The following is a 19,770-nucleotide window of genomic DNA, read 5'->3' on the forward strand; positions in this document are numbered from 1 at the left end:
CCCGTAGAGTTGGCTTCAAATCCAAATAGAGAATTATTGATTACCCCTATAAATTTAGTGCTGCTAGTTCACATGTGGCCATACTATGCATGGCAGGGTTATATTGTAGTTCATTAGAGCTCATGGGTAATTAAGCCTGTTAACACCTTTTCTTTCTTTCCCAGTAGCCTTCATAGAACGTTCAGTCCCTGTGAAATCTAGCCAGCAGAAGGGAAGTTCCCATGTGGTTCTAGTATGATTTATCTATAACATGCAACAAAGGTGTGCAGCATCTTCTGCAATGGGGTCTTACATATAGTTTTGTTGGGTGACCAAAAGGACTGGCAGGGGCCTAGTGTCTGGGGCTCCTATAGTCAATTAAAAAGGTGATATCCCACATATGGCATTTTTGCTTAGTAATCCACTGGGAACAGCTTTTTAAAATATTTTAAAAATATAAGCTGCAATTTAAAATTTAAATTTAAGATAGCAGTCTTTTGATGACTAAGTCTCGAACATCTGAATGAAGTTTTTCTTCAAAAAGGTTAAGATTAATATCTTCTTCCATACCTAGTGGGTATAACCAGGTGCAGGCCACCATCGGTCAGAGAATTTGCTGTTTGAGTGCTTTGAAATTTATATGTTTGTTGTCAGTGCTGTGATTAAGAAAAAGCTGATGTCCATTCTGTCATGCACGTGACAGGATCAGCTATTTTTCAGTGTGAAGGGAGGTTAGCCTGCATGATGCCAGGATGTCCACTCTAAGATCACAGCCCCAATTCATCAAACAACTAGTTTACTCTCCAACACATTAAAGGAAAGACTTAGTGCATCTGGGCATTAGAGACATGCTTGAAAAGATGCTGTTGTGGAAGACTGCAGGAAAAAGGCGTGGTGGTTTCCGATTTTTGGCGTTCGGTAGTCGCGGTTGGTGGGCAGCCTCTGAGCCAAGATGTTGCGGAATCTGCTGGCCCTCCGTCAGATTGCCCAGAGGACCATCAGCACTACTTCACGGAGGAATTTTGAAAACAAAGTTCCAGAGAAACAAAAGCTGTTTCAGGAGGATAATGGAATCCCAGTGCATCTGAAGGGCGGGGCCTCTGATGCCCTCCTCTACAGACTCACAATGGCTCTGACAGTTGGTGGAACAGCATACGCCATCTATCAGTTAGCCGTGGCTGCATTTCCCAAGAAGCAGAACTGACTTCATCATCCCAGGCTTCACATGGTTCAGTTGCATTCAGCGCTTGATGGACCAGGAATCTGATGAGTAACTGAGCTCTTTGGGGATCACTATTTATTGACGTGTACTAACTGTCAGCAATAAAGCAGTCTTTACCAAAAAACAAAACAACAACAACAAAAAAAAACAGCATACAGTTTGGGGAGCTTTAGGGGTGCATCGGAAACTTCTATGATGGCCCCTCTCATGACAGTCAGTGTCTGAATGCAAAGCACGATAGGACTTAGCAGAAGATTGGTCAGGAAACTTGGAGGGAGACCTTTGATGCCCAAATCCGGCCCCTGCCTTTGATTTGCCTTTTAAAACTGAGGTTGGGAAACAATTTTTTGGAAAGACTCCCTACGGGCACTTTCCCAGCATTCTCCTTACGCTATTCTCCACTCGAGGCTGGAAGTTTTTCGCTGTTCCATCCGTCTCCATCGCTAGGCTGTAAGTTCCTAAAGGCAAGGCTGTATTTATTTCTGGCACCTGGTCCACTGGCACAAGGGAGGTTAAAAAATACTGTACTGATGAAAGAAGCCAGGACAAATGTAAAGACAGACAGTTTTCTCTAGTCCAGAAGTGAAGGGAGACATAGAAAAATGAGGCTGACTGGCGAAGACAAAATCATAAGGGACGCACTAAGCCACGCCCAACCTCTATCCTGGAGGCACTCAGCATCCGTGAACGATGTGGAAGAAGGGTGCGGCTTATTCGGGCTTATTATTTAGAATGATGGAGCAATAATGGGCCAATGAATTGTGAACTGGAGGAAGGCATGGCTAAACATAGAGAAGCTTTCAGAGAAAGGTGCTTTAGAAAAAATGGACCTGAAGTATGGCAGTGTGCTTGGGATGCAAATGGGCTGGATTCTATGTGAGGAGCAAAACTAACAATGAATTAACAGAGTCTAACCTCAAATTGCTATAACCTGTTGAACAGATTTTTTTTAACAAAACTGTCTTGTAAACTAATGTCTTCATTTTTAATTGTTCATTCTTTATATAACTTATTGACCTGCTTTCTCAAGAAGAGAATAAAACATCTTTCATACTATATTGAAAAGTATTTTTCTTATTAAATTTTAAGTAATATTCCAATGTTCTGATGAGCTCTGATTCACTAAAATTTATTATAGAATATTTAGGTGTTTAGTGAGCTCTAGAGTTTTTAAATGGCTGTTCAGTGTGATTCTGATGAGGCTATTGTGAATGTCATTTGTTTCCAGATGTGAGAGCATGTTAAATCCGCACGTGGACAGACATGGTCAGAATTGCACTCAAACAGTAAGGCATTGGAGCGAGGGGATAAAGGTTGTGAGCACAGTAAGAGACAGCTCAGAGGCCATGGAACTGGATCTTTCTTTGAAAGGAACCAATTTACAAATTACTTAAATGAGATTCTGTTGAAGTGTTCATTTAATTTAAGATTTTTAAGATTGCTATCAATGTGGTTATTATGCTTTCCAGAATTTATCCAATAAACATTCACTGCTTTCCAGCTTTACACCAGAAACTCTGCTATGCCTCAGGAATAAAATGCTGATTAAGGTTTGGGCTCTCCCCATAAACAGCTCACACTCAGTTGAGGAATATGGACGAGTCTGAAGTCTTCCATCAGAGTCAATGCAGTAAAGAGAATGAACAGGTGCCAAAGAATTAGCACTCTTCTAAGTCTCGGTTAGCAAAAATAGCTATAGGAATAAACTAGTTAGTTCATATATATTTACATATGGTATGTAAATATATACATTAGAGAACACACATTTTAATAGATGCAAATCCATGACTTCAATGGTGGATTAAACCCAGCTAGTGATAGCAGACACTGACTCCTAGAAAGGTAAAGTATAAGCCAAGTAAAAGGAAAGTTTGAGTTATATAATATAGCAAATTCTTTTATTTCTTATTTGTTATGGATTTGGGGCAGGCTATGTGCTGTGGAGTGCTTGCTGCTGGCTGTAATTGTGACTCACAGAAATTCTGAGCTAAGTTGAAAGTTGCCTTCTTACTACATCAGTGAGTCTAGTCTGAAAGGGAAACTATAAAATTCTTATCATTTGGAATTCCCTCACTTCTCAGGTTGGATCCAAATGGGGCAGCCTTCTCATACAGTTTGACTTTCCTCTTTGAACAGACATGTCTTTGTACCCTGGAGTGAATTCTAGAAACAAGGTCAATTTTTATGGCTGGCTACTTGCATTCTGTCAAACCTCTGAAGCGACAGAATGTGACATAAAATATTGAAAACCCCCGGGCATGAAATGTATATAATTAGTCCAAGGTTATGCGATGATAAAATATTTTCAAATAAATGAAAAAAGTACAATTAATTTCTCTACAGACAACTGGCTATCTTATCAGTCAATTTAATTATAGGCACCTATGTTGCAAAATTAAAAAAAAAATCTGACCAGGATTAGGATGTCAATGGTAGACTGCCTACTCAAGCTTCATACCCTGGGTTCAGTGACCAACACTACAAAACACACCATAAAAACAGAATAAAGAAATATAAAATTATAATACACACTTCTAGAAAGTAACAAACACTATAAAGAAATACATAATTTTCTAATAGACAAAATGCTCCACTAGCTTTTTATTAAACACAGCCAATGTTAACATTTCGTCAGGGGCCTAACTATAAGAAAGGAGAGGAGCTTTAGGCTTTTAAGGGCAAGAACGAATGGGAACTGAGCCTGGTAGGATTCCTTTGGCAGGCTAAAGACAGGACTGGTGACAGAATCACTGGACAGGAAAATCAGAACTCAGGTCTTCATGCTTGTGTGAAAACCTTTCTTTCCAGCTGCCTAAACAATCTTTATTGTCAAGGATGTGTTGGAGTGGTGACCTCAGGAGAAAGTGACGTGATGTTGCTATCTATGCAAATAACAAAAGGATGCTCCATTAAGCAGGAGAGAGTGTTGTGGGGCAAGGATGCTCACAAAAGATGAGAGCGTGTTGTGGGTATGGAAGTCACAGGGCAAGACTGAGCTTCTTGTGTGTGAGACTGGCTAAGACAACGGTAGAGTGCTATGAGAACTGTTTCAAAGACTGTTTGGTCAAGTGTTTAGATTCACTTCAAAATATAACAGCTTCTCATAGGGCAGAGTTAACCTTCAAAAGCTCACATGGCTACTATGTGGAAAAGAGAGAGGGTCATAGCGTAGCAATAATGGAAACCAAGTGTTCAGCTTGGAGCCTCTTGCAGTTATGAGACATGATGTGACTCTGACGACAGCATGCTATGGAAGCCTAGTGGAAGGTGCTGGATTCCTGATGCCAGGCTCATTACCTGGAGAATGGATGTCCCACAGTCGAAAACAACAGGGGAAAGAATAAGGCTAAATATGTTTTCTCCAAGCACAAATATTTCACTTTATGTTTTCATTTGCTGAACTGGAGATTGAACATAGGGCCTCATGTATGTGAGGAAAGAACTTTATCTATCACTGACTGTAGTTCAGACATTTACAAATGTTTTATATTATATAAATATAGTTACTCCACTCTACCATAAAATATTATATTTATAAATACATATGAAATTTTTTTTATACAGATGTTCTTTGAAAAATGTGCCTGTCTTTGTGCTCTGTTCCAATAGTATTTTCTTAGTATATAAAGAAAATCCATTATGTAAGCCTGTGTGACATTTAATATATGCATGTGTACACATGACACTGCAAGTTGACAATTTCTCTTGGTATGTCAACAAAGTTTCCTTGAAAAGTCTTATTTACCCAAACAAGACTCACTATCATTGTAAATATAAATAACCCAAGTCAAGACCCATGGAGACTTAACTAGATACTAGTCTCTGGTCCCAAGAACTTACTGAGCCACAATGCATGCCACTGCAAAGGTCTTTTGCGTTGTGTTACTCTTTGCTCTTCATTCAGGGTTGATTATAACTGGATCTTGCCTCATGCTCTGCTCACAGTGAGTTTAAATGACTCAGGCTCTGGCACCCACCGCTCACTGAAGCATTTGCTTTAGTGAACTCTCAATTTTTCTTACAGAGATTACAACTGCCTCTGAATCAAACTGTCTCCTGTAGCAATTACTGAACACACCTGGAATCCTTGACGTTCATTAAAAATCAGTGCAGGTGGGTGCAAAAGGAGTAGAAGAAAATTACCAGACATTATCATGGTTAGCTACACCATCACACTTCTTAGGAGAAAAGCTTTGACAGGCTCGCCCAGAAGCGTCAGCCTCCAACTTCAACCATGTGGTTTTTACTCATTGCTTCTTGAACTTCTCACAGTTTGAAGCACCAATTTGTCTTTCTTCATTGACTTAGCAAATAGCCAGGTCTCTTGGGTTTTCTCTATTTTGAATGCTCTCTAGGGCCACATTCATGTGATTAAAAAGCACCACCAAGCCTCAGAGGGCAAAGAAATTTTAACTGTCAAGGCATAAATAGTGATTACACCCTGACTGCGAAGCAGTTATTCACAAATCCCCCAGAATTCCATAGTCAGAGGAAAGTAACACTGACAGAATTCATTATTAGCCAATAAGCTTATTTAATAGAATACTGACGTGACAGAATTGCTTTCATACAACATTGAAACAATACTGTTCTGGGTAGTATTATGTCAGTTTGACACTAGCTAGACTTATCTGAAAGGAGGGAACCTTAACTGAAAAAATGCAATTGAAAAAATGTCTCCATAAGCTTTGACTATCGGGCATTTTCTTAGTTAGCAATTGATGCAGAGGGCCCGGCCCATGCTGGATGGTGCCATCCCTAGGCGGATGGTCCTGGGTTCTTATAAGAAAGCAGGCTGAGCAAGCCATGAGGAACAAGGCAGTAGGCAACACTCCTCCATGGCCTCTGCATCTGCTCCTGCCTCCAGGTTCCTGTTCTCACTGCTTTGATGATGAACCATAATATGGAACTGTGAGTGAAGTAAACCCTTTCCTCCCCAAGTTGCTTTTGGTCATGATGTTTTATCAAATAAGCAGTAACCCTAGCTAAGACAAATACTAAATTCCTACAGATAGCTGGATCTAGTGGTACTTGCCATGTGTTAATTACCATCCAAATACATAATACATAGTACTGATGGAACAAATGCAAAATATGACAGGAGTCTTCATCTGATTATTCGGAGGTCATCAAGATACATAAAACTTTACTTTTTAAATATATTTAAAAAATATTATGGGTATTTTCCTCAATATTTTACCTTTAATCTACTTCTTCTTAAAAGTACACAATCGTATGAAATTCAAATTGTTTATATTTGATACTACAATTCATGGTTATAACAATGAATTTTGTATAATACCCAAAATGCAAATACTTATTTATTCTACAATGAAGTTTAGAAAATTATGACTAAATTAATTCCCTTGACAAAAAGTTATTGTAGTAAGTGAACAACAATACCAGACGTCAGAGATTATTGGCTGTTGTTTATTGGAAACACTATATCAATATATAAAGAACATTTTAAATAAACATCTGCTTGCTGTTGTAAGAACTAACTTTGATAGATTGATTTGCCTATTACACTTACTAGTCTAACATGATATAGGAATTATGATTCACTACTGTATCTCCATGGTATGACTGACATCTGGTTTTGCCACCATGAAAGCTATTTGACCCATGTATACAAAGGTACTGCTTCATAGGTTTCTAGTAGAACCTCAGATGTTTTACTAGGAGTTTACAGAACCCCTTTTCTCTTCATTCTGAGCACTTAGAGTGTCCTTTGCCCAGACCACTGAGAAAAAGGTGTATGAGTGGAAATACAGTCCTGGCCTGTATCCACCTGCCATGCACTTCTCCTTGGTCTCTGCCATTCCACCAATTGATCACAGATGATGATGAGACACAGTCACAAATGGCAGGAGCCTGGGCCTCTGCTTGACTACAAAGATGACTTCCCAAGCAGTACTGTTGAGTGAGGCCAAAACAAAGCTATGACCAAGTTTCAGAACTCCTTCTTGAAGCATTAGGTAACTTGACTAACATAGTTAGCCTGAAAAAAAAATAATGCATTTTTGATTCTCTTTAGACAAAAATTCATGTGTGTGTGTGTGTGTGTGTGTGTGTGTGTGTGTGTGTGCGCACGCATGCACCGGTACAAACGTGCATGCATGCATGTATATGCTAGTGGCAACAAGACCAGAAGAGTGTCAGATCCGATCCCCCGAATGAGCTGCACCTTGCTATGTAGGCAGCGGGGACCTTGAGCTCTTGATTATCCTGCCTCTATCTCCAAAATCTGGGATTACAGGAGTGTACTACCATGTCTAGAAAGTGCAACTTTTAAATAAGATGTTTCTTATATTTGTTGAGATTATAATAGCATGCAACATTTACAAAAGATAAGATCAAGAACAGCGACAGGATTAAATGGAACGCTTAAGTCGCTCTTCCCAGGTTGCTGCCTGCACAGCCAATCCTCACAGCCACTGGAAGAGCCATGGGGACTGGCGTGGGAGGAGAGGGCATTTCTATGCTGTGTGCTCCTCTAGTCTGGGGTGCAAGTGAAGCACAGACAGCCCATCCTTTGGGTGAGTTCTTCTGGAGCATGTGCCACAGGGAGGACAGAATTTGCAGTCATTTTTCTAGGAGCACAAGATATTTTGACATTTTCCCAAGGGCATGGTAAAAAAAAAAACCCACTTTTAAAAGTGAGGGGAAGACTGAACACTTACACATGCCAGTCCCTGCGACCCTTACCTGTCCTCCTTATCGCTTCAGGTGGCTCTTGGTTTTGCTAATCTATCTTACATGTAACAATGTAACATTTTCCTGCCTTTTACCAGACCCTGTTCCCTTAATAATACTATATAATATAGTAATAACAAAATAAAAATAATATCCTGCAGTCTCAAAATGTCAGTCAGTGTCATTCTTCTTTCTCTTTTTGTTAGGGAACACTAGGAATATACTCTTTCTCCTATCTAAAACAACAACACACCCACAGACACACACAAACATAGACTCACACACTACACTCCATGTCTTTATGCAGAAGGAGAGTTATTGACAATAATGTAGAATAATCGAGAAAGAAGAAAGGAAGCTGAGGAGTTTCAGTGAGAGCTGTGGCCTTGGCTCATAGTTAGCTCCTGCCATTAGACTCTCATGATGCCCATATTGGTGCCTTCCCTTAGACTAAGAAGTATGCTATAGGCTATGTAGATTGTGTCTCTCAGGGGTTCATATATTGAAATTTTATCCCATTGTGAGATTTTAAGAGAAGGAACTTAAATCTCTCCAAAGTTTCAACAGTAGGATTAGTTAAATGAACTAAAGTTATATGGGTAGAGACCCCATAAAATGAATTACTAGTTGTATTGTGTGAAGTGGAAGAGAGACAAGAGGATATATACATATGTCTTCTCTCCAATGTAAGGACACCTTTGTCTCCGACCAGAAGGATTATCCCAAATAAAACTTATTTACAAGGTGCTTTGCTTCAGTAACAAAAATGTTCTAATAAAAGGTTGCTCAGGAACCTACAATAATCTTTCTGCTTAGCAAAACTATACTCCTATTCATTACAACCTAAGATCTATATTGGCTGGGACAAGGTTTCCACTACTGAGCAGCAAATGTCTGAGTACAAACATCCAGCAGTACTGAACTGTCATGCCTACAACTAGCTTCCCTATTTCATAAAATAATTAATTGGATAATAAGTATGGCTAGACCACCATAGCTTTTTAAATTATTTACTGTTTATTCCTTCATTTGTGTGTGTGTGTGTGTGTGTGTGTGTGCACATGAGTGTGTGTACACTCAATGTACTTCACTACATGTGTGAAAGTCAGTAGACAACAGGCAAGAGTTGATTTTCTGCCTCTACCCTGTCGGTTGTGGGAATGGAACTCAAGTTGTGGGGCACGGTGGCAAGCATGTACACTCAACTGAGCCTTCTCAGCTATCCCTGACCACTCTTCACTTACTCAAACATTAGACTCTGTGCTTGTCAGCACCAAATGTTTTCTTTTCCTATTTCTCTTCAGCCAAACTGTTAAAAGACAATCCTTAACCACAGCAGTCTTTTTACGGCAGGTGGTGCCCACCTCTGCCTCCAGAACTCCAGTCCAAACAATCTGCTTAGAACCTCTGAGGAAGCAGAAGAATGTGCTTGTGACTCAGCCTGGCAAGTAGGAGGACTGTCATTGTTATTTTAACTCCTGGCAGAAGATGTGGGCAACTCTTCTTTTCCTTGTCCCCAGATAACTAAGAAGAGATCCCTCTTAAAACCTTAGCCAGGCTTAGGTCTTGCTCAAGAAGAGCAGAGTACAATAGGTTTTGGTAAAAGTACCATCAGACATCCTAAAATTACCAGTCAACTTTATTTTTAGAATGCATAATCTACCTTGAAAACTGTCTCCACAGAATGCGTGAACAGTCTTTGTGAGGTAGTGATCAGTGCAAGCCAAGGTACTTATTTTCAGAGAAGATGGCAAAAATACCAGGTTCTGATTCTCTTTTTGTTAGCTGTTGGCTATTGTGGCCCTATTGTTTGTTTTTCTGTTGCCAAGTATTCTTGACAATATAAATAGTCATCAAGTGCAGATCCTAGTTGTAAAACTAAAAACACCAACTTCTTATATAAAACAATTTCTTAAAAGATAAGCTCCCTACAATTAAGAAAAAAATACAAAGTTTCAGGAGGAAAGTACAATCTAAGTTATGATGAATTGTGGCAGACAGCAATATTTATTTAGGTAAAAGACTTAAAGAACAATACATATTTTTTATTCTTCAAATATTTTTCTCATGTCCATCTGTCTAGCGTATTCCTAACTTGTCTATGTACTTTGGGACTTTTGTATCATAAATCAAGATTTAAGATAATAAAATCAACAATTAAGTTTTTTCAAAATACTATAAAATCATAAAAATTAAGGCTTGAAACTAGGAAAGTTCTTGAACATCGGAAAAGCAATGGGTTCTGCTAAGACACATAAAGGAATGCTCTTAGAGCTACCAACCATTGCTGATGTGCATTGTGGGTAATCTATGGACAGAGCATCTACCTACCATGTTTCTCAGTAACCCTCATATATCCACTTATCCTTCAACAAGTGAGAGCTCACCTGGGAGGTGGTGGCCTTGGTGGTAGTGAAACAGCTTAGCACTTCTGCCATCAGAGGTAGGAGAAAATGTTGAGATGATGTTGGGGGGTGTTACAGTGGATGACAATCCTGTACCACTTTGTTGGCCACGATAGGAGTGAGGAATTCAAACTATAAGGTGACTGTTGGCATATTTGGAACAGGGGAGTCATATCAATCTAGGATTTCGGAACTGACTTTCTATGTAGACAACAGATTATGGAAATGCAAGACTAATGACTTTTAATTATATAGGTAAAGCCGATGAGACTTGATAATAGTTTGGACAGTTACAAGTCCTGTAATGCTCTCCCATGGGCTTGAATAGGTCAAGTCGTGTGCCTCTAACAGGGGTGGAAGCTACAGCAAACTGATTTTCAGAGTGATTAACAGTGCACTGCAAAACCCAGTGAGCTTTGTAGGAAAGGAGATGCTGATTTCATAGGCATCATTAATATGAACTTCAGGGACAAAGATCTACATTTACCTTTAGGATTGCATGCATTAGGTTGGAAATAGTAAATTTCAAATTTTATGCAATATAGTAATTAGCAACATTAGTAAACAACTCAAAGGACACTCTTTTCTAAACATTTCTACTGTGATTATCAATTCTGCATAATCCACTTGGTGGAATTAGTGTTATCAAAGGTGCTCACATGGTACTGAAGAACACACACAAGTAGGAATACAAGGCCACATAGTCACTTCTGCAGCAACACTGCAGGAATGTTTGTATTTTCCGAGACACTATTTTCTCAGTTTAGATAAATATTGTCTCTTCTTGATGGTTTAACATTAGCCCCCAATATACATAAAAGAATCCTAATAAATACTGGTGAGATAAATTAAACTTCCATGTATGTATCGGCAAATTCTAGAATTAACTGTAATTTGAAAGTGATCTTTATTAGAACTCCTCCCACAATTTTTAAGGGAATGTAAGCAATTAACATGGACCCCCCCAAAATGTTTTTTCTTTTAAGTATCTTAAATTTCATATGTAGTATTCATACTACATTTGGGAATAGTCAGAACTTCATCTATGGTGAAATAAAGCCTATGTTGATTATTATACTATGACAGAACAGTGAAAATCATGGGCCCCAGTAGATTAGCAAAATTCTTACATGCCAATTAAAAGATGTGTTTCCAGCTGGGGAAAAATGAGACATGAAAAGATTTAGCATATTATCGTATTCAGAGAATGTCAGCTCGTTTGGCCACAAATTCCAACTAGGTTTTATAAGACATACTGAAGCCATCGTAGCATTGAATCTTTAAAGAGCTGAGAGATACTTAGATGCAGTAATAAGCATCAGAGATTAATATGCTAGTCAGTAACCATGGTAACAGCTGGAATGAGCCAAACCAATCTTGTGTGCCAGTGTGGACGCATCTAACTACAACAGTGGGTGAAAGTGACCTATAAAGGAACACCTGCAGGGTGACAATAGATAGCTCTGTACACTTGGAAGGTGCCACTATGCTGCGTCTGTTTGCCATGTAGTAGGACACACAGAGGACACTATGTACCTTTAGTCTGATACTCACTGGGAGGGAAGCGGGAGCATGAGAAGAAAGCAAAAAGCCTTTTTCTCCTGAGATGGCTTATTCAGATGAATTTAAGATAGCCACAGTGAGAGGCGGTTTGATCTGCGTGTCAGATCTTAGGTATGTACCATAATGTTGAGTCCTTCGCAATGAAAACATTATACATTTCCCCCCTCAAAAATAAAGAATGAAAGCAATAAAATGAACATTATCATGGCCAATTATACATAGTATATTCAACACCTTTAATACAAATAGTTTAAACTAATATTCATTTTCTGTAGTGAGAGGTCACTCCCTTGCAATCTGTACAATTTTATTCTGCCTTTCGTATAAAGTTCCTAGTTAAAAGATGAAAAGTAAAAGGAAACATAATTTCTATTTGCAAACTGAGCTAAGGTGCTCATTTATTTATTCATGCAGTTATTGGATATGTGACAGGTGCACACATACAGTGAGATTGGGCCTGCTGTGCGTTGACTATGTTTTCAGTAAATGTCAATTTCTGTAGTGGTATTTCATTTGTATTTTAATAAATGAAGCTTTCCTGAAGTTCAGAAAGTAAAACAGCCTCACTGGTCAGCCTTACAGACCAGGCAGTAGTGACACACACCTTTCATGCCAGTAGCCACATTAGTTTGCCATAGAAACTGGGCGGTAGTGGTGCACACCTTTAATCTCAGCACTAGAGAGGAGTATAAGATTGGAGAAGACAGCTCTCACACAGTCTCATTCTGAGGATTTGTGGAGGCAGGATTGCCTATTTTGCTCTGAGCTAGACGTAAGAACTAGTGGTTGGCTGCTTTGCTTTTCTGATCTTCAATATCTGTCTCTGGGTTTTTATTATTTGTGCTACAACTTTTTCTTACATAAACCCAGATGGAATTTATGCAAACCTATGAAAATTCTAATTCTTAGGCATTTCTTCTCAAGCAACTATTCTTAGGTCACCACCAATGTTGGAATTTTTTCTCCTATGTGTAGTTTTTGGCTTCTGCTCCCACGTGCACAGTTTGGTGAACTTTGCCTCCTGTCCATTTGTCTCAGTACCCTAATCTGTGAAGTAGAGATCATTTATTTATTACCTACCTCACAGAACTGACATAATGCAATAAAGGGATTAATTTATGTAAAGTCATATGAAAACAAGCTTAGCACATGGTAAGTGCAGAGGAAATATTATTGTTATGGTTAGTCATAGCAGAAGAGAGGGGCTTAAATCATTCCTCATTTCAAAAAAAGATCTTTTCACTTAGTCAGTCTAAATACTATGAAGTGATTTTTTAAATAAACATGGTGTTTTTATTTATTATTTGGAAATTTCACATCATGCACCCTGATCACTTTCCAGTTCTCCCAGGTCCATCCCCCACCCTTGTGACTTTCCCCAAAACAAATGAAGAAGAAGAAAAAAAATACCAAGTCCAATTTGTGTTGCCCATATTCTCAGCAGAGCATGGTCAGACTCGCAGTGGCCACCCCTAAAGAAAATTGAGTTCTTCCACATCTCCACCCCTGTAGAAGCCATCAACTGTAAAGAGCTACATGTGAAATGATATTTTATAATTCTCAGTCTATTAGCTGTGAAATTCAAAATGCTATTTCTTTCTTAAAAATAAACTGGCATTTAATTAAAAATAAAAAGTCCTTATGGTTAGCAAAGAAGTGAAGTGTTTTTTACAATAGCTGGTCACTCTTTTACGGTTGAGAATATGATCTTACCTATTCAAGGAAGTTGTGAAGTAGTGATGTTTGTTGTGTTCTCAAAGGACTGATGGTGTTTTCTGGCTTCTTTTTCTTAAAAGAATGCAGAGAAAATTTATGAATTAATTTCTGACCCACACATGTCAACCATATCAATGTGAAACAGCTCAAAACTTTCTCTTGGCCTGAAGAGGGAAGGAGGGGGGATATGGGTGGAGGGGAGGGGAGGGAAGGGGGAGGAAGAGGGGAGGAGATGGAAATTTTTAAAGATAAAAAAATAAACCAAAAAAACCTTTCTCTTCTGAATTTGGGTAACTATGAGATTGCAAGATGAATTTCCTAAGGTCTAGTCCTCGTCTGCTTAGGATTTATGACCTGCTGGTCACTAGCTCAGCCAATTGACACAGAGCAGTGAGTAGGTAAACTACTGAACGCTTTTCCTACCTTTTTACATCTTAACACTTCTTAAGAGTAGTATCCAAGGAAGAGTAAAATTTTAAATTGTTCTCTGCTAATAAACAGAAGATTGTGTAATCTCCCAAAATAATATATTCATAATTATTAATTATAACCAAAAACTTCAAAAAAGACTAGGCCTCTAGCCCAGTCTGCATTGACTTTATGAAGCACAGGATAGAACAGGATTTTTAAACAACTAAATACATAGAGTATTTACATAAGTGCATAGATAAATAAGAACATAAATACGTAAGTACATAGAATACCCTAAATTTACTTTGACATTCCAAAACCTGAAAGTCACTCTGGATTAGCAATTCTGCTGGAAAAAAAAATGCCACCTAGAGTCATATGGAATACTCCCCAATGAAGTGGTTCCTGGAAATAAACAGAATTACTGGAAGGCACCTGGCTTGTTTTCTACCTTACAGGCTGTCCAGGTGCATCCACCCTCATCTGTGGCAAGATTACACAAACCTACAGTGTGAGTAAATCCCCTGTCAAATCCAGCTCTTACACACTGGTTTCTAAAGCTGTGTGTGCGTTTCCCCCAGGATTGATGCGTTTCTTCCCTATCTTATTTTCAAGGATGATTACATGCTATCGTTAAAAACTTTGAAACCTAAATGGATAGCCTCTATATATCTTTAGAATCCAGAAGAAAATTCAAACAGAAGATATGGATGAACTGATTCTTCTTTTATCTATTCTGGATTTTTTTTTGCTTAGATTATGATGTTAGAGATCAAAGATAGGGTCTTAGGCATGACAAATGCTCTATCACCAACATACGAACCCAGTCACTTTTTGAACTTTTAATCAATAAATTCATGTAAATGTAGAAGGAGATAAGACTTTGATTCAAAACAATAAATTTTGATTATATTTGTTGTTTCTTTTGTATTTGCTCATTTGATTTGTGTTCACTAACAATGTGGAAGAGCAAGTACGATGGATCCTTAACATCTAAATAACCATAAAGAAAGTTTCACAGCCAAAAAGACACATGGTAGAATTTCACATCCCTGGTAAAAATTCAGTAATTATTTTAGCAAAATGATTGCTGAAATCTTACACACAGCTTTTTGTTGCTTTTGAGAAATTTTTGGATTGTCTATGGACAAAATCTGTATGCAAATATTTTAGCAAACATTCTTGCATATCTGTCATCTATCTATCTATCTATCTATCTATCTATCTATCTATCTATCTTTATCTATCTCTATCTATCTATCTATCTATCATCTATCTATCTATCATCTATCTATCTATCTATCTATCTATCATCTATCTATCATCTATCTATCTATCTATCTATCTATCTATCTATCTATCTATCTATCTATCTATCCATCCATCTTTCTATCTATCTGCTTCCTGTGTGTAGATGAAAATGTGTTCATCCAGTTTCAGGCTCCTGATACTATACCTTCACTGCCATTATGGATTTAGCTTTTCAATAAGACAAAATAAACCCCCTTTTTTCTTAAGTTTCCTGTTTTATTACATCAAAAGAGAAGTGACTAGTATGCCTGTCTTCTTATATGGGTGCTTGGGATTGAACTTTGCTCCACAAGCTTTAGGGATAAACACCGTCCCATCTCAGCCTCTTTTTCAGGTCCCTGCAGTAACTGAGCAGGCTTATTTCTGTTTGAATGTACGTCATGTATAACATTGAAGCTAGAATGAGAAACTAGAATATCATGAAAAAGTAATGCCAAGGTGAGATTTTCCCCAAAGATGTGTCTCAGAAGAAAATTTTCCCTGTTGAGCTACATTGTACTGCTCTTTTACCATGGAAACTCATTCCCCTCTAAGTATCATTTAGTTATTTAATTTTCTGTTTTGATACACTTTCTCAGACAAGCAAAACAGAGATGGCTGAAGTTGCTGGAGAAACTAAGTGTAGTTGCTGAAAACTTACTTTAATTATAACCACTAGCATTAGGCTATTCCATTAACGCAAAAATGAACAACAGCCCTGTTGCCCACCCATTTACCAATCTTATGTGGTTTTGAATAGTTCAGAACTCAGTGCACTCATCAAAATTTAAAGATTTTAGCTGCTGAGGACTGGACTTCTGATCTACTAGGGGGAAACTCTAGTATTTCGAGTAGTTCTTAAATAGACAGGCAGCTATCAACATTGTCATGTATTTACCAAGCTACTAAACCATGTCTGCTCCCTAATATGTTTAGAATCACTTATTATCTATGTATTTGTAAGTATAAGAAAGTTTGCTGAATTAAAGTCATTAATGGTTGAGAAACATCTCTCTGGTTTACTGTGGAAGTTGTTTTACAAACATGCTTATATTTCAAATGGAATATAAGTCAAATATACACTTGAAAGAAATAAGAACTGTTAACAAAATTCTTATTCATAAAACATCTCGTCTTCATCTGAGCAAAGGACATGGTGGCTAATAAGCACTGTGTCATTTTATTCTCAAACTGACACTGCAGGCTAGGGCTAAAAGCTGGGCTAAGCTGCCTTAGGAGAGGTGATTTACATTTGTCCAAAGTATCTTGACATTATATTGTACAAGTTAAAGTATCAAAGATTGGATTACTGAGGAAAGCTCATCTTGACTCTCTGAGGGATGGAGAAGTCTTCCAGTCACTGCTTTTTTTTCTACACTGACAATGATCTCTGGCTGCTCTTTTTTGTGACCTACAGGCTTTTGAAAGTACACAAGAAGAGCAAGAGGAAAAGATATACACATCTTCATCTTCTCATGCTTCAATGGGCTGAACGTGGCTTTGCTTATATGCAAACAGCTGAGGATACATGGCTATTCTTTGAACAGGAGACATCTCAATTCCCAGTGCAAACGAAGCATCATGATGGTCCAGTAGTTACTGTCAAGGCCCTCTATTATTGTAAAGGATAGATATGCAATGATAACACTCGTAAAGTAAAATTAGAAACTTATATATTCCCTAAATTGTTAAAATATTCAGACTCAAATTGTGAGTATGTGTATAATAAAATGTGAATTGATACTGTGATATAAAGTACCTTCTGCAGGAATGGGCACACATGTTAGTATTTTGCTTATTTATATACATCATTGCAATTTTCTGCCTAGCAATAAGAATATCTAAAGAAATATAATACTTCCTTACTTGAAAGAAAACCATCTGTTCATTTGTTTAGAATTTTTATATGGGTAGCAGACATTTTATTTTATTATTTTTAAAGATAAAATTATGGTTATTAGTTATATAACAAATAACTTGAATATATATGTATAAATATATAGCTAAGATGCTAAATGAAGCCTCTACTTAGAATTTTTTTGCATATATATATATATATATTAACTAAACTTACCATGTTGCTCAATAAATCCTTGAACTTTTCTCTCCCATCTAACCAAAATTTTGTGGTCATTTTTTCAGTGTCTCAATATTGTTCCTGCCATCACCCTAGTCCTTTGTAACCACAACACTACAACACTTCCACAAGATCAAAAGTTTTTGATTTATGAATAAGATCACCACGCATTCTTCTGGCTTATTACTTTAACATACCATTCCTAAGGTTGATCCATGTTGTCACATAGAACATAATTTCATTTTTTATGCCTAGAAAGAATTCCATTGTGTATGTATATTTTAATTTCTTTATTTACCATCTGATGGACATAGGTGGATTCTATATCTTGATTATTATGTGTAGTCCTACAACAGACATTCAGTGAGACCCTTCAATAGACTTGTTTCATCTCTTCTGGTTATATACTTGGTAGCATTAGAGCTGGGCCATAGGACAGCTCTATTTTGAGAATCTCCTACGCTATTTTCTATAATGGCTATACTAGTGATGGAGAATTTTTTTTCACATCCTCAACAATACAGCAATACTTGCCACTTTTATCCTTTTGGTAATCAACAATAACCTAACATCTTAAAAAAAGTATAAAATTAATGAAAACAGACAGCATCCTGTGGTATAGGATGAGGCTTAAAAAAGTGGAGCAGATTCACATGTAAGACTTACCAGGACAGATTTCTACCTGATGACTTTGCTCTCCTCATTCCAGTTGCCCTTTCTAATGGATACAATCTAGGTCTCTAGGCTGAGCTTCAGAGGTTTCTGTACATAATCACATCTGGCTTCTTCAACTTCATTGCAAGTATACTTTCAAACTCCCTACATCCCAGACTAGTTCTTTTGTAAGTTTATTAGTTGTCCCTTTCCTTCCATCTTCACATCTCCATCTTCTCCTTCAATAAGTTCCTCATCTTCCTCATTTTCATTTAAGTGTTTTTTTTCCTGTCTCTGCTACTCATTTTCTCACTCACTTTTCTCTTTTCCTTCCCCCGTCCTTCTCTCCAGGTTTTCCAACTTTTTCAACTGACGCTCATTTCTCTAAAGATATTCTTCAATAATCTCCAGGAATAACAGAATGTATCTAGTCATTACATTTGGTAATGAAAACTCCTATTACACTTATTTTTTACATTTTATTTGCACTAGCTGTTGTAGAAGAATGTCCTCTGAGACAAAACATTTCATCTTTCAGCGAAATGCCCTAAGACTCACATGTTCTAAAAGGAGGCCCATTAAGACTCATCGAGTAGAATCGGAGAGAAAGTTCAGTAGTAGCTCTTGCATGGGACTTGAGTTCATTTTCCAGCACCCAAGTAGGGTGGCTAACAACCACCTACAACTGTAGCTCCATGATATTGAATGTCATCTTCTGGCCCTCATAAACACTTCACTCACTTATGAGGCCCCCCCAACAAACATATGCATGTCATAAGCAAGCAAATGACCGAGGAAATAACTCACAGGTTTCAGGAAGTCCATGAAACTTAAAAGATTTACAAAGCCCCTCTCTCTCCAGGGTTATATAAACAGTAAGGACAGCTAAGCAGAAGATACCTCTTGCCCTGATGATCTTCCTGCAAGTCATGTAGAGAAGTTCAGGGTTCCAGCTTCTTCATGGGTCTTCACTTATTTCCCATAGTGGGATGGATCTTGGTGATGAAGTTGCTTAAGAGGTATCCATGCTCTTGTAAGTAACCTGTCACCCATACTTCCTTAAGTAATGCTAATAAACTTGGTGTTTTATCAAGGTGACTTTGATAAGACTTTGGTTCTCTGTCTGGGGTGAATACATGTTTGTTCATGCCTCTCCAGGAATAGTGTCATACAACATGTTCCATTCTGATTAAAGCTTGTTAAACTTGAAAGAAGCCTCTGCCCATATGTGTATTTTCCATTTTATTTCATTTTTAATGATCACTAGTATCTGAAGTATATACATTATTTTTAATAGCAATTGAATTAAAAATGAGCACATATGCAGGATCAAAGTATTAAGACATATGAGCATGCAATGTACTTCAAATAATGCTGACATTTCATCATTTTGTTTTTGATGATGCATTACTTTATATCTAAAAATGAATCACATCCTCAGTTAGTAATTTTTTTTGTAGCAAATGTATTCCATTATTTATTTATTTATTTATTTAAAAAACAATCTTTTCTAATTATACATACCAATCTCAGTTCCCTTTCCCTCCCCTCCTCCCACTTCCCCACCTTCCACCCATCCCTCCCCATTCACTCCTCAGAGAGGGTAAGGCTTCTCATGGGGAGTCAACAAAGTCTGTCACATCACTTTGAGGCAGCAGCAAGGCCCTCCCCACTATATCTGGTCTGAGCTAGGTATCCCTCCTAAGAGAATGGTCTTCAAAGAGCCAGTTCAAGCACTAGAGATAAATCCTGGTCCC

General features: G+C 37.8%; 2 protein-coding genes across 2 annotated transcripts in view; one reads left to right on the forward strand and one right to left on the reverse strand.

Moving 5' to 3' along the window:
- Nucleotides 1-19,770, reverse strand: part of Map2 (microtubule associated protein 2) — a 268,877-nt gene that overhangs the window by 73,010 nt on the left and 176,097 nt on the right. Inside the window, 1 exon segment of the mRNA XM_042055511.1 lies at nucleotides 13,579-13,653. The gene's annotated coding sequence lies outside the window, so the exon portion shown is untranslated.
- Nucleotides 874-1,320, forward strand: LOC119820589 (cytochrome c oxidase subunit 7A2, mitochondrial-like). The gene has a single exon (XM_038339075.1). The coding sequence runs from the start codon at nucleotides 932-934 to the stop codon at nucleotides 1,181-1,183; it is 252 nt and encodes an 83-aa protein (XP_038195003.1). The 5' UTR covers nucleotides 874-931; the 3' UTR covers nucleotides 1,184-1,320.

Source organism: Arvicola amphibius, chromosome 8 (genome assembly GCF_903992535.2).
Source record: "Arvicola amphibius chromosome 8, mArvAmp1.2, whole genome shotgun sequence".
Taxonomy (NCBI): domain Eukaryota; kingdom Metazoa; phylum Chordata; class Mammalia; order Rodentia; family Cricetidae; genus Arvicola; species Arvicola amphibius.